Genomic DNA, 19,035 nt, shown 5'->3' with positions numbered 1-19,035 from the left:
TAATTCTGGGTTCTCTACATGCAGCAGCCTCCACACTTTACCTTCTAAGTGTATCACTGAGTAGAAATTTTGCAGCTAAATGGCTGGCTGACAGGAGGGCAAGGAGGTTATGTTTAGAAAGCTGGCGTGAGGAGTGCCCTGACCATGCTGTGAGATTTGTGGCTCTCCAGGAGGGAATATCTTGCTACAGAACCTTGGGTTGACACCCCGGTGTTTGTGTGTAGTCACTATCCAGATCCTTTATGGAGCACTAAGAAATTTCTCCGTCAGCACACGAATGGATATTTGTGACCGGCTTAGTTTGTTATGTGCTCTAAGTGAATAATCTCTGAAGCTTTTTCCTTTTGATATTTTGTGTGTGTGTGTGTGTGTGTTTTTCTAACACCATCTTAAATACTCTTGGTAGCTTTTGCCATAATAAAAAGATCTGAAGCAGGGATTTTCAGAGATTGGCTTCACCGTGAGTTGGTTTTCTTTTTTTTTCTCCACAAATGCGCATTTTGAAGTCATCTTTGCTGCCCAATTTTTGGATTTTACACTGTGTTTTGGTCATACGGTTCTACTGTTCTCTTTCAGTTATGAAGGTCAGAAAAATCTTTCAAGACCCAAAGCTGGTGTCAGGGATGCTGCCAGTGACATAAGTCTGAGAGATGATGTAGTAAGGATATATGGGAAATATTGCCAGGCTGGGGGTGATACAGGGACACTTCTGGGCCAACACTGCTCTGTTTGGCTGTAACTGCACAGGACTGAATGCACACATCAAAGCAGGCTTCCAGAAGCTTTTGTAAACCTAGGTGGGGTGGGGAATTGTTTCTGTACCTTTCCATAAGAGTGGATCGTCCTTTCCCACTTTAGGAGTTAGGACTTGGAATTTGAAGGGTAGAAATTGCAGTGGAGAAAATCTTGAGGTATTAGCTGGCAGGCAAGATTATTTTACCTAGTAATAACAAAGAAGAAGCTGTTCAACCTTGCAAGCCTACAGCAAGCTTTCGGGGTAAAAATAAAGAATTTTACTAAAAATCATTGGCTTTAGAGAGATAAGTATTTAAGAAAAATATTAGAGGAAAAAGTCAAATGAAAAGAGATTAAAAGTTGGCATATTTATAAAAATCACCCTTTACTTGTCCTTGCTTTTTGAACTTGTTTCACTCAAGTGCTTCTTTATAGAAGGGAGGTAACAAAGTAATTAAAATGAAAAATGCTTTTGAGACTCATTTCACTATTGTGCTTTTTCCTGTGCTTTTTTTCAGAGTCTCTGAGGAGCAACCAGGCTAAACTGGGACTTTAATTCTGAGAAATATCTTCACATAATTTTATTTTTAGATTGTTGGGCTTATTTGAACTCTGAGAAAGTGTGAAGGACTGAAAGCTCTATGAACAGGATATTTAGCATAGAACATGAACATTTCTCATGGAGCAGTGAGAAGGGTTGATATACTCCTGGTGATCAAGTAAATCATGTAGGACTCATGTTATACTTGTTTATGGCAAGGCTGCAAACATAACTGTGATTAGCAGGAAGCTGAATGAAGTGAGAGACTACTGCCACATATACAGGTCTTGGTGCCCATCAGTCTTTAAGGAGCAAAATGCCTCTATTACCTGAGTATTTGATAGCTCTGAACTTGCTAAAGATGGCAGCACATCTATCAGTGTTCTTAAACCAGAGAAACCCAACTACCACCACCAGCAACAGCACACACACAAACTGTAATGATTTTAAAAACCACTATGCTGAGTCCTTCCTGGTGGATTTTTCAGATGAGATAGTGATATTTTCCCTATCTTAGTTCTGGCCTACATCCTCCTCCCCTCTACAAATCTAATGGAATAATTACTTTGAGACGATAATGTATGATGTATTGATCCTGGTATAAACCTTGTTTGTATTTATTCTAGCACTGATTTGCTAAATTAAATGTTGTCTAGGAGGACCTTCCCATGATGCCAGGAATTCAGGTTGTAGGGTCAATCTTTCTTTGCTCAGATTTAGCATTGTATTATATCCCTGCTCCGTAGCCTTGTACTGGAACGAATAACTAGATTACTGTGACGTGATCATGGTGGGGAGCACCAGCCCAAGGCAGTAGGTGGAAGAGGTGAAAATTCCAAAGGAGCCCATAATGAACATGAAATCCAATTTTAACTCTGCTCTTATTCATGGGTCATATCCACTTGTTATTTGTTTTTTTATGTGAGTTGATCAGTGGGTGTGAGGTTACACCCAGGGAGCCTGACAAAAGAGCAAATATTTGCTCTTTTGTACACCTTTTTTTTTGAAATACCTTCAGGCAGCTCAGGATATTCTTTACTACAATGAAATTTCCAGTGCTTATCCCAGCTGTGAGAATAACCTCCAGTGTCCTTTATGGCCCCCCTGTGGCCTTTCCAGACCCCTGTTCCTCTGGGGAATTTTACAAAGATGTAGCACATTCTCAGTTTGGATGTTACGTGACATGCAGGGATAGGGACTCAAAACCCTATAAGCTGTTCACAGGTCTCCTGTTGTTCACCTTGTAAAAGAGAATCAGGCTGTTCTGAATCCCCCAAAGTGCCACTGCCCATGGCACGTTCTGTAATGCCAGACACAGTCCTTTTCTGATGAGTGAAGGATGTACGTGGCCAGAAGATTTCAGTTTCCAATTTTCTCAGTAGGAAAGAATTTCTGTCAGTTAAGAATTTTGAGTAGAAAGGATTCTGAACTTGATGAGTTTTCTTTTTTTCCTTGTGAATGATGCTCAGAACAACAATTCAGTCAAACATGGGAAAATTATTTTATCAGGATACATCATTAATCATCTCCCCTTCCTTTCCTTTAGGCATTTTAATATTAATTTTTAAAAATAATTAATCTGCCGTGACCTTGGTGACAAATCTGAGTTGCTAAGAGATTGAACAAGTAAGCAGCTGCTTTGCTGCAAATGTCTAAGATATTAAACTGGAGGTTGGCTTCCCTTATGCCTTTGGTTTTCAGTGACACCAGCTGCTATCTTGCTGAGTTGAGACATCTCACAAAATGGGCAGAATGACAAGCAACACAAATCATATAAATCTGAGTAGGAAGCTCACTTACCTTGAAAGATAGTTTGCTTTGGCTCTCAAACTTCCTATTTTTTTCCCTGAGTTGTTTCCTCCCATGCACTTTATCTTGGATTTTTTTTTTTTCTGAGTTATTAACATTTCAAGGTCTTTTAAAATTGAATGAGATAAAAGGTGTATCTCTTAAAGCCCTGCAACACATTGTACTTCTAAATGAGCACATGGGACACTCGGTGTGTGATGTGGAAGTGGTGAAAGGTGTATGTATGCTCAAGGGGTAAGAACTTTTTTCCAGTGTAGCCTGCTGAATTTTGTTCTATTAACAGAATCTTGGTAGCTGTTACATTTTTCAAGATGTGTATTTTGTTGTGGTACTGATTTAATAAATGCTTGCTTGCAATTCCTGTAAAATAAATTGTTCCCTGGTTTTAATAGGAATAATTCATAATTTGTTACTGTTCCCTGCTGATAGTAGATCAAATCTGTGACCTTTACTTCAAGGGAAGATCTATTACTGAGGCCTCCAAAAGAGATTATTTCAGAAATAGGAGTTGCATGTGAGTTTATCGTGTTACTGTGTGCTTCACATTGAGCATGCAGGATAGTGTGTGATGTATGACAAATTTCTAGCACTCACTGGTTCTCTATGATGCAGACCCAGTGCATGGATGATTTTGGCCCTTTCTGAGAAGCAGATGTTTGCTTAGGCAAGAAAAGTATTTACTTGTGTTATTTCTGTACAGAGGAGGGGAAAATTGTCACCAGTGTCTGTGCTCTACTGTGAGTTGTTGGACTCACCATCTGATTTGTGGTCACTGAACATTACTTTAGTCTCCTTAATTATGGGACTTCTTGGTGAATATTGAAAGGTTTCATACTGAGGCAGCTTTTAGTTATGTTTATTTAACCTGGAGTCTTCCTTTAGTCCCAGTAGTGCAGTTCTGTTCCTCTCCCATAGAGAAATGCCAGGCAGGAAGCAGCCAGCTGTGAGTTTTCCTGTGGCAGATTGGAGACAGGATCAGGTTAGTCTGTGCTGCTTTTTTCGGTGCACCTGGTCAGCCATAACCTTAAAGCTCACATCAATTTTTTTCTGTAGGCCCAAAAGAGAAAAAATGTTGAAGGTATCATGATTTTATATCCTTGCTGTTCTGAGACCACAGCCCCTAAGGTTTTTTTTCTGGCCCCAAGACTTACCTTGCCACCTACCAGTGAAAGGAGGCAAGAATCCAAATGCATTCTGCTTACATGCAAACCTGCCATTTATAGCAGGAGTAGTATGGATGGTTTGCTGTCACTCAGATGTCACTCAGATTCCTTCAGTCTTGCTACTACACTGTTGATCCAGTTAACTGCAAGGCAGGATTCATCCTAGGTAGATTGTGGATACCCTAAAAAAAAAAAAAAAAAGCCTGAATGCTATTGTATGGCTCTGTAAATTTGTTGAGTAAAGAAGCAGGCACTTTAATTTTTTTAAGCACTGTAGTAAAGAAATCTTGTTCTGTTGACAAGTTCAGCATGTGTCTTGTGCAATACTTCTCTGTCTGCTTGGATCCTCCTCCTTCTCCCATCTGCCACCTTCTCACTCTGAGGAAAGGAAACTCCATTCTGTCAAAGCAAAGTGCCAGTGAAAAATGGGGAAGACTTTTAAGAGTAGTGTTTGGATGAGACCATTCACTAAAATCAAAACAAATATGACCTCAGCTCACTCTAGTTTTGCCCTGTGTAGTTAGCAAAAGGTTAAGGATGACAGGTAGTAAGACAGAGTCCCTCAAGTGAAGGCTGTGCAGTTCAAAAAGGCAGAATCACGTACTTCTGCCTGTGATCAGTGCTCCATGGCAACATGTGCTTTGCAAGGAAAATAGCATAAATACCTATTAAGCAAAGAGATTCCCCAGCAAGTGAATTAAATGCCAGAAATCGAACGAGAGTGGGGTTGGTGGTTTTTTTCCTCTCGAGGTAATCAGAGCAGCTACCAGTGAGGTATCATAATTGCGATGGATGCTCTCTGAGTCTTCTGCAGTATGAAATGTACCTCATTTTGACATATCCTGCTTCAGAGACTGTGCATTTCTGTATTTCCCAGTTACTAGTTTTCTCATGCTTTGTGAAGCTATTGCCTACTAACTTTGAGGATTGTTTCTCTCTGCAAAGGTCTTGTGGTGGCTTCTGCCTGATGCTGACTTGCAAATTCAGTGTGAGCAGTTAAAGCTTTAAGAACGATAAACTTGTATTATTACAGGGACTTTGTGCATTCATTTAAGTCCTCAGGGCTGGAGCTCAAACTTGGTAATTGTCTTGGCTGGAAACGAATGTGTCGAGTTTCACGCTTATGTCTGCAGCTGGCGATTTCTGCCTGGGAGAGTTAAGGATTAGAGAACTCCAGGACTATTTTTGATAGTTTGGCTTGATGTGCAGTCACCTACAAAATAATGGTAGTAAATGTGCTTATTCTTGCTTTATAGCTGGAGTTTAGTTGGGTGTTTGGGGCAAGAGCAGCAGAAATCAACAGGGCTTTGTCTGTTGAGCCTTCAGGCTCCACAGCTCAGAGTGCTGAATATCCAGGGAAACTAAGACCATGAGGTCCTGCTTGAGTCACCATGCCTCACTCCCTGCTGCTTTGGGTTCTCCAGATTATCCTCCTCACACATTCGTTGGGGTTCATGTGGCCATAAATTAGATGGTTTTCATTTCCTCTGTTAACAGGGTTTTCTAAATCCTCATTCCTTGGCTGCCTGCAAGCATGCGTTACTGTTCGGTGTAAACTCTTAGGATAAGTGCTTCTCTCCTCAACCCTAAAACCTAAGCAAAAATTCTAAGTCAGAATTTTGTGATCTCCTTGCAAAAGTGTAGGACAGGTAAGAAAGAGATTATATAGGTGAGAACTGTGTAGATACACCTTGTCTGAAGTCCAGCTTCTCTGCTTTATCCGGGGGAATGACTGTACTGGCTCCACAAAGAATTGCAAGGCACAAAGCAAGTATTCTATCCTGCGAAGAGCTGATTTCCAGTCTGTTATACAACACTGTAAAATAGTCTACTAAGCTGCATTATTGTTGGCTAGAAGAATTAAACTTGAAGTGAGGCTTGAGTCATGTTTTATGTTGTTAAACACCTGGCCAAGACGGTAAAATGTTGATGATGCTGCAGTACTGCAAAGCTGTAACTTGGTGAATAAATGCCTTCTGTAGTATAACACACCTCTGTTTGGTGTTCTGTACATGGTGGGCAAAAATGGAAGGCACTTTGAGATGCAGAAGTTAAAAGAATTAGTTTTGTTCCCTTAATTTAAGCAAACAAATGTGAAGCAGAAGTTGCTTCCATCTAATTACATTTTTCCCTCTCAGCTTGAGGCCGATCTCTTAGGTACATTCTCTATCCCTAAGTATAGAGGAACTGCTGAAGGAAATGGAAAACCATGTAATGCATTAATGTACAGTGGGAAAGTTAAGTTTGCATTGCATGGTGCAATGATCCATCTGTCTTGGCATTTTTAAATTTTTTAAAAAATATTTTTATTTAAAGCTCTTCCATGGCTTGGAAGAACTGGAGTTCAGCTGTTAGCTGTTGTCCCTAGCAAGCAGAATATCCAAAAAGCCCCCATGGAACTGTGATGAGTAAGTGTGCCTGGAAATGAACTTCACTCACTTGTAGTCTAGTCAGCTGCCATCAATTTATAAAGGTTAATACTGATCTCTTTCAGACCTAGTGAACCTATGTCATCTTACTGCTCTGGAATGTTTCTGGTGTACACTTCCCTGGTAAATGAGATATGTGACAGTTGTGTGGAATTTGAGTGATTTCAGCCAAGATTTTTAGAGTTATTTTAAGATTAGTGATTTTTTGTACATACATGTCTTTGGGCACCCAGCTTCTTAAGGCAGGCTGAATTTCCTCACAGTGGACGATAATCAGGCTCACTGTGGTGTATCAGAATGATCACTGTCTTTGAGTATTCCTCTTCCAAGTTTTACTGTTTTCATATTCTGGTGGTGCAGGATGATGGTATGGTAGGACTCCTCAATTGCTTCCTACTTTCCATCCAGATTGCAGCCCCTTCCTTCCAGAGTTGTAAATTCTCATGTCAGAACCAGGCAGACACAGACATTTAATACTATAACTCTTAGAGGAAGCAACTGGATAAGTTTGTACATAGGTATGATGTATTGACCCACGTTTGTGGACCATTTACATACACATTGATAGGTCTCCAAGATGTGAAAACAGGTGTACAGGAATGACATCTAAAAGTTATTTGTCTCTTTAAGAAGTTAGTTTTTTTTCTCTCCATATTACAATAACTTTAAATATTAACTTTTAAATTAAAATAACGTTAAACCCCCTTTCACTAGAAGGCTAGGCTGCTAGTCTAGAATATAATAGAAAGTATTTTTAAGTATTTCTGGGTCTGATTTTGAGATGGCTACAAATTGGAGCAATCTTAAGGAGGGGGTAAAACAGTTTTTAGTTGTCTCACTCCCTTTTGCTTTTTTCTGAAGAATCTGAACGATGGTCAGAGTAAGAGAGATTCTTAAGGCCATTTTTATTGTGGGGTTCCAAGGGAACTGCTAAGTAACTTCAGCCTTCCTGTTCTCTGTAACATCCACGCTACTTATCCATCCTGCTCACTGAAAAGTCTTGAGTGTAGCTGAATTTGATGATCATCCAAGTTTTGTCAGTGTGATTCATGGTTAAAAAGTTAGGTGCATTATTCTCTGTATTTTGGACAGGCAGAGTGGCAGAGAAGTGACAGGGAAGTTGATACAGCTGTTTGTATGAAACCGTTTGGTGACAGATGAGTTGCAGTAAGATGGATCCCTCCTGAATAAAGGGGGAACAGATTTCTCTGCAGGGCACAAGGAACAATCTGAGATTCTGATAAATGCCTTTTCAGAGGGTACAAGATGGCCCAATTAATAATTTTGGTAAATGTACAGCTGAGCCCTTGATCTGAATGTTAAGCAGTTAGAATCGCTAATATTTTTGTGAGGGTAGTAGTAATCAGGCATTCCTTTATAACTCATCTAGTCTGACCCTTGTGAATTTGGTGTCTTCTTCTCAGTGTCCTTATTTGTGTTCTCCCAAACCTGCTTTAGCTTTATATTAATATTGACTGGATGCCTTATTAAAGCTCGGCATCTCTTACTCTTCAGGATTTGTGCTTTTTCTTCCATCATAGACTGGCACTTTGCTGTGTTGTTTTAGTAAAACAAAGTCATCTTAAGGGTACTCTCAGCTTTCCTTCATGCATTGGTGCTGCTGTTCTTCGTGGTAATGAAACTGGAACAACTCTGCCTTGTGCAAGTCAGTGCTCAACAGAAAGGGGACGGAGTCTGTAATAATTCAGAGCAGTGAATGTTGCCTCAAAGCAGCGCGAGCTGCATTGCACAAAAGGAGCACTGGTCTGTAAATAAGTAAAAGACTCCAGCATGCGCAGAGCCTCTGTCTTCCTCAGTGGGTTGGTTCACAACAGCTGCAGCAAAGGAGAAGGGGCAAACAGGTTTGTAAAAACCACAGGAAGTGCTTCACTTTCCTCGTAAACAAGCAAGATATTTGAGAATGCTCCTCTGAGAATGCTCCTCTGAGAATGCTCCTGCCAGATTTGCTCTGCCTTCTGTCTCTGTCACAGGAGGTTGAAACAGACGTTATAAAGACTGACCAAGAAGATGGAAATGCATTAGGTTTGTGTCTAAACATGTAAAAACTTTGTGTAAATGTGATAGTTGAAAACACTTTATTCTGGGTAGAGAAGTGGGATATGTAATTTCCAAGAGTCAGATAATTTGTGTACAAATAGCCAGGTTGCCAGTGTGCATTTTATGATCATGAGAATGAGGAACATTCACATGAGGATTTAGGTAGGCAGTGTATGCAAATCTTGGCTATTCTCCGTAAAACTCTTAGAATTCATTCTTACATAGCTTCTTGCTTCTGGGGCAGTTGTACCCAAATGTAATTAACAAAGGAGTGACTAGACTAGATGAGAAGTCTAGTATCTTAAAGGACTTCTCATCTTAAACCCAGGCTCTCTGTAAACTCTGAATGCAGAGTAACTGTGTCTTCATGATGATTTTGCTTATTTCTGACTTATTTTAGAAAGATATTTTCTCTTCAAATGCGATTTAGGCATACAATGATGAAACTAAAAAGAACATCCTCTCAGAAGTGACTGAAAAAAGGATTTGGTGGCAAGTTTTTATTTAATCATCTATGTTATACTGTGGTCCAAGTGCCAGTTCTGGGGTTATCCTGGGATGTAGCAATGTCCAGAAAAAGAAGGTAGTTTCATATTTAGGGTTTGTATTTATGGTTTCAGTTTAAATTTGAGCCTGGATGCAGACCTTGCACTGGATTTGCTCCGTGCGCAGAGGGCACAGCCCTGAGGGCTGCCATCACTGGCTAGTGGGAGAATTTCCCCTCCACAGTCCATAGCTGAATCTGTGTTTGGGCTCTTTGCAGACCAGACAGGGATCCCATTTGAAGGGGTTCATAGTCAATGGCCACTGCCATGCTGCAATGCCTCATTACATCATTAAATATATCTGTGAGTGTGTAGATCAACTTGGACTGTGCCTGATGCTTTTCTGTTTAGTAGCATCTGATTTTGCGTATTTTAGATGTTTATCCAAAGGCCTCCAGAGATGCCTTTCATGGTTGGATGCAGATAGTTGAAAGTTGGCAGTTTTCCTGCTCCTGGATGTCAGACAGCCTTTCAGTGAACCTGGCCCCTTCAGAGGTAGCTGTTCCCTGTGGCACAGTGCTGGAAGCTGTAGCTCAGAAATGATTTTGAGATTTCAGTGGTGCTGATGGCTCTTTACCATGCTGAGTTTTTAAGAAACCTGGCTTGCAGCACTGAGAGGCAGGACTAACCTTGGGTTGCCGAAGGTTTTGCTACGTGGGTAATTAGTGATAGAGGAAATCTGACAAATATGTGACTAATACACAGGGATTCACCTAATGAAAAGAACACCTTCTCCTTCCCAAATAGCTCCCTTGCAACATTTAGTTCTGTAGCAACTACTGCTGGTTTTTGTGAATGAAGCAAGTGGATTCCACGGCAGTCTTTGCGCACACTCCCCACCCCTCATTTGGCTCACAAAATTAGAATTACATTTTAGTGGTTTTGTAGACAATGTATGCAAAAATACACACGGTATAGGTAATATACACACACAGATAATACTCTTGCTACACCAGATAAAAATGTAATTTCTCATTCTTGCAGAAGGCTCCTTTTCTGTGAACTTAAAGTATCCTGTAAATGTTGGGGTTTGCCAGGAAGTGGCCAAAAGCTGGAGAGTAAATTCTACAATTATAAGGTTCCATTCCTTAATTGACCATGTTCTTCGCAAGTCACGAGGAGGCAATGATGGTGCATATAATTTTGATACCTGATAAAATTGTCTCATTTGGTCAGGGTGAGAATCAATTTTAAGAGTTGAGAATGCTGCTTTAAATGATTGCTCTGCTTGTAGTTAGCAAGAAATTCATCCTAAAGAGCCAAATAAGCATATAATTTTGTCGTGGCTAGTCAAATTTTCCATGTAAATGTAAAAGGAGGGTAATTTTCCCATTTCTATTTTAGAATGTTCCTTATTCTGCCTTTATAATTTTGTCCATTTCCTCATTAGTACTCCTTTCAGAGCCCAAACATGTCAACAGTGACACCATTATCAGCCTGAAATAAAGGAACAAACGTTCTCATCTTCAGCCGTGGTTTGCCTATGGCAGCTATTTTTAATCTTGCAGCTGCTGGAGACTGAGGCAGATGAGGCAGATTTGCAGCTGAAGACTTGGCCCCTGTATCACTTTACAAGTGCTCTTAGAGGTGTCAGGAAACGTGGGGGTTTCCAAGGGGTCTCTTCACTGAAGTAGCGCTTCTGGAAAAAGAGACACAGAGAGCATGAGGCGAAACACTGGCAGCAGAAGGGAGGTATCCTGCTGATTTAGCATTTGTTTGCAGATGTTCAGAATGGAGTCTGAGGTGGCAGCTGATTATTTTTTTCACCAAGTGTGAATATGAGCTGACAGCCTCGTGCGCTCTCCCGTGTATTCTGAGCAGCGCGAGTTCCAGCAGGTCCTCAGTCTCGAGGATTTTTCTTTCCTGGAAGAGAAGGTAGTGGGACTTTTTGGCCATGAGGAGCAACTTGTGTTCTTCCTGGCCTTGATCCCTGTTTCAAAAGTGGCGTCACAACTCCGAGTTGGAGATCAAACTGCAGAACACACAAGTGCTGCAGTGAGCTGTACCTGGCTTGATGTGGGCATTCAGGCCCACATGAACTTTGGTGCCCACCACTTGCAAAAGTGGCCAGGCATGGAAAGCACAGTTGTGTGAGTGCCAGCATTATTTATTGACATGTCATTTCACCTAGCCTTTCAGGCCTCAAAGTGCCTCCTTTTGTCTTTGTGCCAATATTTGTGTAATTTATTGTTTACTATGATAGAAGTTAAGATATGAAAGTGCATTTAGTTAGTACGTCTGAGTGGTGTGAACTTAATAGATGGTTGGTAGCAGTCCTAAATTTTCTTAGATACTGAATCACAAAATACTTGATTTTGCAGCTCCCCACAGTCAGAAGGTAGTGACGTGAAGAACCGAGCCTAAATGATGAACTGGTTGAAGTTTTAAATGGTAAACTCTATGTTTTGGGACTGAAATATATTTTGAAATGGTTTGTTAAGTCTCATTTTGTCTTTGACATTTGGCCCAAAATACATTACACGTTTCCTACTCTTTCACAAAAAATTCAGTAGCAGTGGTGTGTGTGTGTTTTCACTGAACTTTTAAATCCATGTTAGTGGATCCAGGCACTTTGAAAGCTTCATAGATTTTTCTTAGTGATCCATAAAAAACAGTTTATCTAAGTCTTGGATTACTTTAGAGCTTCATAAATATAATTCTGGTTTTTGTTTTGTTGGTTTGCAAATGTAGACTAAATTTTGAATTGTAAAGGGTGGTATTAACTCTAAGAAAAAAATAGTCAGAGTTCAGATACTTCCACTTTTGGCCATAGTATTAATTAGGTAGTTAAATACTTATGCAAATGATCTCTTGGTTTCATGTGAGATGATAGTGGAAAACTGGTGCAAGTAGTTTATTTTCACTTGTGTTGAGCATCATTGCTTGAGTGCTGTTGTTAATTATCTTGCTAATACGAACTTAGCTGACATTCCTGTTAGTTACCTGACCTGTTGAATAGTCTGTCTTATGACCTCGGAGTATTTTGATCATAACTCTCTGAGAATAGATACAGACGTGCACGTATAAATAGAGTTTCTAATAGAGGAAGGTTTTATTAAGCAGAAGCATTGCTGGGAGAGTTCAAAAAGAGAGTGAAGTAATGTGTCTTTGAAGTGCAGTGACTGCATTAAAGTGTTCCAACAGTACACTTTTTTGATCTCCTAAGAAATAAAAAGGCGGTTAATGCTATAACGTCTTGGAGAAGCTAAGGTCTAAAAGGACATCCTGGTGAGAGGACTCATTAGTTATGCAGTTTAAAATTGTGGAACATGCTTAACCTTGTAAAAAGTAAAGAGGGCTCCATGTCTTCGCTCTGTAAGGAACTTAATACCCATCTCTCTTGCATTCAGGTGACTAACAGGCCTTTCAGAAAATAACATGTTCATTTAAGAACAGCTATCCACATACTCCAGGCATCTCCAGTGTGTCACTTGTGCCCTGTGACTTGATGATACTGAAGTGGGTGATATACCTTTCAAATATATAGTTGATATACCTTTCAAATATATACACGAAAAATATATATCAACATACTAACTTTACCTTGACCTGCTGGCTAGAAATAAGAAGATGGTATGTAGTTGGTTTTTTCTTTCTTTTTTTTTCTTTCTTTCTTTCTTTCTTTCTTTCTTTTTTTTTTTTTTTTTTTTTTTTTTTTTTTTTTTTTTTTGTTTGTTTGTTTGTTTTAAATCTATAGTCAATTCCTAGCAAGATGTGGCAAATCTGGAGCTCAGGATGGTCAGGAATGCAGACCCAGGCTGCTTTGCAGTGTGTATTTCATGCCTTTTCAATGAATGGGAAACTGCACCTTGGCTAGCAAGGCCAGTTTCCTCTTCCTTTTGTGAGCACGTTTCTTATATCCTTGATGAGAGACTCTGTGGTTCCCCTTGTGGTGATGTGTTTGAGCTCATCTTTCTCAGCTGGGAAGGCCATGGACTTCTCATGCAATTTGTGACCTACGGTGCCTTCAGCATCTCAGTAAATGACACCAGATGAAACTCAGGCAGAGCTGAGGCTTTTGTGTCCCCTAAAGACATTGGATTTTCTCTCTGTCAAGAAAGCCCAGATTTGGCAGATGTTATTCTTAGAATAGCAGGAAGTGAGAAACTTGGTTTCATAACTAAATAACAATAAAGTTAGGTTAATGAGCCCGTGAATCATTTGAATGGTTCAGCTCTTTGTGCATCTGCTGCATACTAAGAAATTCCCAGCAGAATTTGCAGTGATTTAAGCAGAAAGCTGACATGAAGTCAGTTGTCTTTGATCTTTGCTTGGTTTTGGGGTGTGTTTGTTTAAGATCAGGAAGCTATTGAAGTGATGAAATGAAGATGCAGTAATAGCCCAGGAAAATATGCTAGTTTTTTTTTCCATCTAGCTCAAATAAAACAGCAAGGACATAGCATATTCTATGTGTCTGTTCACTGTTAAGCATGAATTGGTCAACAATGCCTATTTCAGTCTCCTGCTTAGGATCCTTTTATAAGTTCTTGTTCTGTAAAGTTCATGGCTTCCTCTTCCCCTCTTTTTTAAATAGACTGTGTCTGTTAGATCTAAATTTGCCAGCTCTCTTCATGGTATGATGATCACGAGATGCTTTGGATTGGGAATTACAAATACAAGATCTTTTGAAAGAAGGTGTTGTCTTTTTAACTTGGAACATTTTGTCTGATTTCCTCTTGTCTCCAGCTTTCCTAGGCTTATCCTAATGAGGGAGCTAAACAAGAAAAACTTGGTTGTTTTGTCAATAGAGGTTATTAGGGCTGCTGTTGTATCACTTGTAACATTAAATCCTTTGGAAACATATCTTGCAAGAATGATATTGAAAAACATAAGTGCGGGCAAATTGGAAGCCAGGCATTTATATTCATGATGCAATATAAATAATGGGGCTTGGACTTTTGACTGCAATGCAAGAAACACTTCAGTCATTTTAGGGAAAATTGTCTGTGTCTTTTTATCCATATGAGAAGACTGGCTGCATCCCTGGCAGTGAATAAGTTAACCTACTTAGTGTTTTGTGTGTAGGCAGCATGCAGTTCTGTGAGATTGCAGTGGGCAATGAAGCAGCAGAATTCAATTTGCAGCAGTGACCTAAGAGGGACTATTTTTAGTAATAAAATAGGTCAGGGGATGTGGTAGTGCAGACTGATAAATGAACAGTCTTCCCTTCCACTTGTGGGGCATGTTTTTGTTCTCCAGTGTCAAAGCTCTGTGATGGAGTCAGTGCTGTCACATGATTAGTGTTAAGAGGTTTTTTTTATTGTGAAGCAATCATAGGAAAGTACTAAGTTATATTTTAGTGAAGAAAGAATATAAGTAACTACTTTGCTTAGGGATTCATGGAAGGCAAAGCCAACTAGGGAGCAGGGTGTTTTGAAGCCATTGCTCAAAGCTGGTCTTAGTACTGCTGGAGATTTTATTTTGCAGTGTTGTCCATGTGACAAGTTGTTCTTGCTGTGTTTTTCCCTTCCACTCTACTGGCTGTTCTTATGTGCTTTTTTAGCTTGCTTCTGTTTCCAGTTTGCTTTCTCAGTGATTTATGCAGATGAGATTTAGCTTCTTCCTCTCAGGATGGCAAAGATGAAACACAGCTTTATCCTGTTCCTTTGAGTCTCTGGGCTCTTGCAGGAAGCTTGCAAAGGATCTGTTCAGCCAGTTCTTATGACACAGAGCAGTCCAAGTCTCTTTTTAGTATTATGCTACTTGACTTCTGCATTTCTGCACTTCTTTGGTCTCCTTGAAATTCTCTTTCAGAGCAAACTTGGAAAATGCCTCTTGCCAGTTTGTGCCTGTATAAACTAACCCTGCTGTTAATTACCAGTGTGGCAAAGTACCCATAAGCTCTAGTCATGGAGCAGTGTGTCTTCACACCATATAAACAGCTGAAAAACAACAACTTTGGCCCTAAAGCTATTTTTTTTTACCCTGGAAAAAGAATGCTTAGCAGGAAGCAAGTGGTCTCCACTCCTGGCTGTAGCTGCATGGGTATCAGTGTGTCACACTATGTGAGAAGTACAGTTGCTGGAGCTATCTCCAGGAGTTAATGAGCCCTAATGAGCCCTGGTGAGACGCACTGGGATGCCCAGTTCTCCTGCTTTGGAACTAAGCAGATATCTCCCCCGGGGCTGCTTAATGCTGTGTGAATTACATGCCTGTGCTGGTGCTCATTTGCCCATTCCTGCCCTGCAGTGCACAGTGAAGCTCAGATATGGGTGTAGGACATGGGGGAGAAATGCCCTTAAACTTTCCCTTATCTTATATCCCTTCTAGCAAAATGTGTTTAATTTTCATGGTCTGGTTAGGACCATGATGAAATATCATCTAGCAAAGTTTTTAAAGTGCTTAAAAGTCCTTGCATAATATCACTTTGATATCATGTTTAAAAAGAAAGTAAGCTAAACATTGATCACTGGCATAAAAATTGCAAAATCAGACTGTCCTTGGCCCTTCTTATTTTTGTAAGATTGCAAGTTTGTTATGAATCATCCTCTAATATAAAAAAGTTAATAAACTGGTAAGTAATTTGATTTCTAACTTCTGTATTTTTCTACATAGAAGGTGTGTTTCTGTATTGCAAATAAGCACTGCACACCTCAGATAACCAAGAAAGAGCCATGGGAAAAGTACAAAAAGACTTCCAATGGGATCAATACAGTTGAGTTATTTTCAGCAACACTCTAAGAAACTTGAGGGAGCTTTTGTTTGTGTTCCATCATCAGTGCAGTTTAATGTGCTTCTAAAGGACATCCTTTAGTATGAATACACTGCCCTGCACTTTCCTTTCTAAAGAAAAGGCCAGTGATTTTGTGTTTGTTTTTTTTTTTTTCTCATTAACCTGTTTTTGCAAAAGATAGCTTGACAATAGCATCGAATATAAACTTAATCCTTTGGTGTTTCTGTCCACCGTGCTCATCGTGGGAGCTGGAATTTCATGACAGTTCACAGCCTGTTCACTGCACACTTGTGGGGTCAGCTCAGGTGAGCGGAGCACACCAGGCCAGAAGCTCATTTATTAGGCATGCAAGGAGAGAAATCCACAGATACTCGAAGTTTTTCTTCTTAGGAGCTTGGAAGGCTGCAGTTTAGCCTCTCTGTCTTCCCCCACCCCATAGATTACTGGCCTGTCCCATATCTGGCGTGCTGTGCTCTAGTCCTTAAATACCATAAAGTGGATAACTTGCACTCAAAGGTAACTGGGAGCATCCTTCTGCTTCTAGCATTTAATGATGGTTTCCTATTTAGAGGGAAACATTTTTCACTCCATTATGAGCTAATTTATTTTAATTGATTTTTGAAAACTCTTGCTTTTCTGTATTTCCTTGTGTTTTCTCAGCATGACTGAATGAAAAACCACTTTGTGCCAAAACACTGAGCTGGGAAGATGGCTCTCTTTCTCTCCTGTGACCTCATGTTTGGTGCAGGTATCACAGATCTGTAAAACACTGTGCAATGTTTTACAGTGCCTTGCTCCAGCATTTATTTTGTGCTTGTTGTGGGGGCATGAGCCTGGAGGGGAGACATGAGCTGCAGCATGTGACAGCATGACAGTGGAAGGTCTGGTGGGAAAGTCACCAGTGATTCTGTGACAATGCTATGTGTCTATTCTGATTATTTAATCAACACTTGGACAACCAGTAGGCTCAGATATGGGAGAAGTAGATCCTGTTCCTGCTGCTGTCACTGGTGTTTTAGCTGACATGAGGTAAATGTCCTCCATCATGTGTCCCTCCCCTTTTTCATTTGAAAAATGGGGATGATGATGCATGATCTCCATCAGATCTTCAAGGGAAAGGATAAATATTCATCATCTCTAAGCTTTTAGTCTAATCTTTCCAAAGTAAGGGTTTTGTGGGTAATTTCTGGACTGGCCTTGGCCTGGAGAAGTGCAGGAGCAGCCATGTAGTTTGGTCTGACTGTGTGCTGATCAAAAGGAAAATCCTGGCTTTCTGTATTCTAGATATATTTCCAGCCAAAAACCTAGGAGTGAAAAAACACAATTGTCATCACTGAAAATCCCAGGCCTCTTTCAGCTCAAGGACTTCCCAAAACAAGTAGCTCCAAAGTTTACTTGAAGAATGTGTTTGTAATCCAGAGGTGGAAAACACAGGATTTTCACACTGGGGATGTCCAAAGCCAGTTCATACTTCAACAGCCTTTTTTTCCCTCTTGCTTTATATTCACGCACACACATTTGAGCAATGAAGAAAACTGAGGCACAGAAATCTGCCTGTGTTACCCAGTAGCAGTTCAGCAGGAATGCCAGGAATGAGTTTGATGTCAAATCACAGATAATTTTTGTCCCCGTGTCTCTCCCATTTTTGCTGCTTTTTCAGCTCTTTTGTGTAGGGACTGTCTGTGTGTACTGTGATGCCCATGACCTGTCCCTTCCCACTGTGGTGTGGCCACGGGGAATGGATTGTCAGAAGAGAGAGGAAGCACAGCCCCACTGGGTGGCATAAGCAAGGGATTCTGAGCATTGTTAGTAGCGTGACAGGACCTGCAAAATTAATATGCTAGCTGGAAGGTACAAAATGTATCTCTGTTCTTCCTTTAGGCTCTGACTCTTCTTACGGCAAAGCAATGCCTGCAAAGAAGTGTTTCTGGTGTTGCCTGTCACTCCTTGGTGTATTGCCTGAAGGAGGCAGCCTGTGTAAGAAACAGGTGAGCTGCAAAGGGCAGCAGACTGTGTCCTCCCAGCAAAGTCAAGTGTCCTGAGAGGACCCTCAGAACTTGTTTCTTGCTGTGTCTAAGCTAAGAAATTCAAAATTTACAGGGCAGGCTCTAGTGGTGCAGCAAGCTTTCTGACTTGCTTAACATAAAGTGTTTAATAAAATTATCATTGTTGGAGGTTGGGGTATCCTTGCATACCCCCCCTGCCCTCCATTCTATTTCATCATGCTTCATCACTTTAATTCCTACTGTTCTGGTACAGGGCCAGGTGAATTGAGGATGTTAGGTATTTTTGTTTTTGTTTTGTTTTGTTTTGTTTGTTTGTTTGTTTGTTTTTTACAAAAGTAGTACTGTGTCCTTTAGTGGGCTCTTCCTACTCTCCTGCCTACTGCTCTGCTGATCTGCAGGGCCAAGAAGAGCTAGCAGCAGCCAGGCACAACTCTCCAAGCTGCTGTTCACCCTCCTCCCAGGAGAAGTTTGAATTAGGGTCCATGTTCCTGCTTGGGTTTGTAGGTGCTGTCATGGAGTGCTGATGAATGTTGGGTGAGTGTGGGCTAAAGACCTGATCACGGCAGTCTCATGTGTGCAGGTGGAAACCACGTTGTGAAAATTTGGCTGAGAAATGGTGTATCAGTTACAACTGAGAGAGTTCCTGTGCATTTTGTTGCACACAGGGCAGGTCTTGGCTAATGTTAGAACTATTTGGGAGGAGGAAAATTGGTTTTATTGCCAGATTTGAAGGTGACTTGAAAGGATTTCTGTAAAATTAAAGGTCTCTACTGTGCAGAGACTTCGATTAATAGGCTCACTCAGGAATCATAGCTGCAATAATGGTAATTGGAGGCAGGGTTTTGCTGATGAGTCACCTTGTTGGGGCTGTCTTCACTGCCCTCCTTGAGAAAGTGGAAATTTGGAAGAGAGAAATTTGTGTGACCTGTCAGTACCAAGCTGGCAGTAGAAGTTGGCACAATCTAGACCCTGCTGTTGGAAAGAGCCTGGAGAATCAGCACAGTCCTTTGTGCTCAGTTGCTGCTAGTTTAGGTCACAGGTGTGTGGAAGTCGTATCCAAAGGGTAAAAAGCAAAC

The 19,035-nt window shown here is 40.6% G+C and overlaps 1 protein-coding gene across 6 annotated transcripts in view; it reads left to right on the top strand.

Moving 5' to 3' along the window:
* SERGEF (secretion regulating guanine nucleotide exchange factor) overlaps positions 1 to 19,035 on the top strand; it is a 142,656-nt gene that overhangs the window by 86,533 nt on the left and 37,088 nt on the right. The window contains exon 11 of one of the 6 annotated variants that reach the window (XM_069016891.1): positions 11,602 to 11,671. The exons of 4 other annotated variants lie outside the window; for them this stretch is intronic. In XM_069016891.1, the coding sequence (XP_068872992.1) occupies positions 11,602 to 11,630 (29 nt within the window). In that variant the 3' untranslated portion in view covers positions 11,631 to 11,671. Of the gene's footprint in view, positions 1 to 1,253; positions 1,307 to 11,601; positions 11,672 to 19,035 lie in introns of those variants that run through there. One more of the 6 variants, XM_069016890.1, reaches the window with a different exon arrangement.

Source organism: Aphelocoma coerulescens, chromosome 5, assembly GCF_041296385.1.
Source record: "Aphelocoma coerulescens isolate FSJ_1873_10779 chromosome 5, UR_Acoe_1.0, whole genome shotgun sequence".
NCBI lineage: Eukaryota > Metazoa > Chordata > Aves > Passeriformes > Corvidae > Aphelocoma > Aphelocoma coerulescens.
Note: the sequence above shows the minus strand (reverse complement) of the source record. Positions and strands in the feature narration are given on the sequence as shown.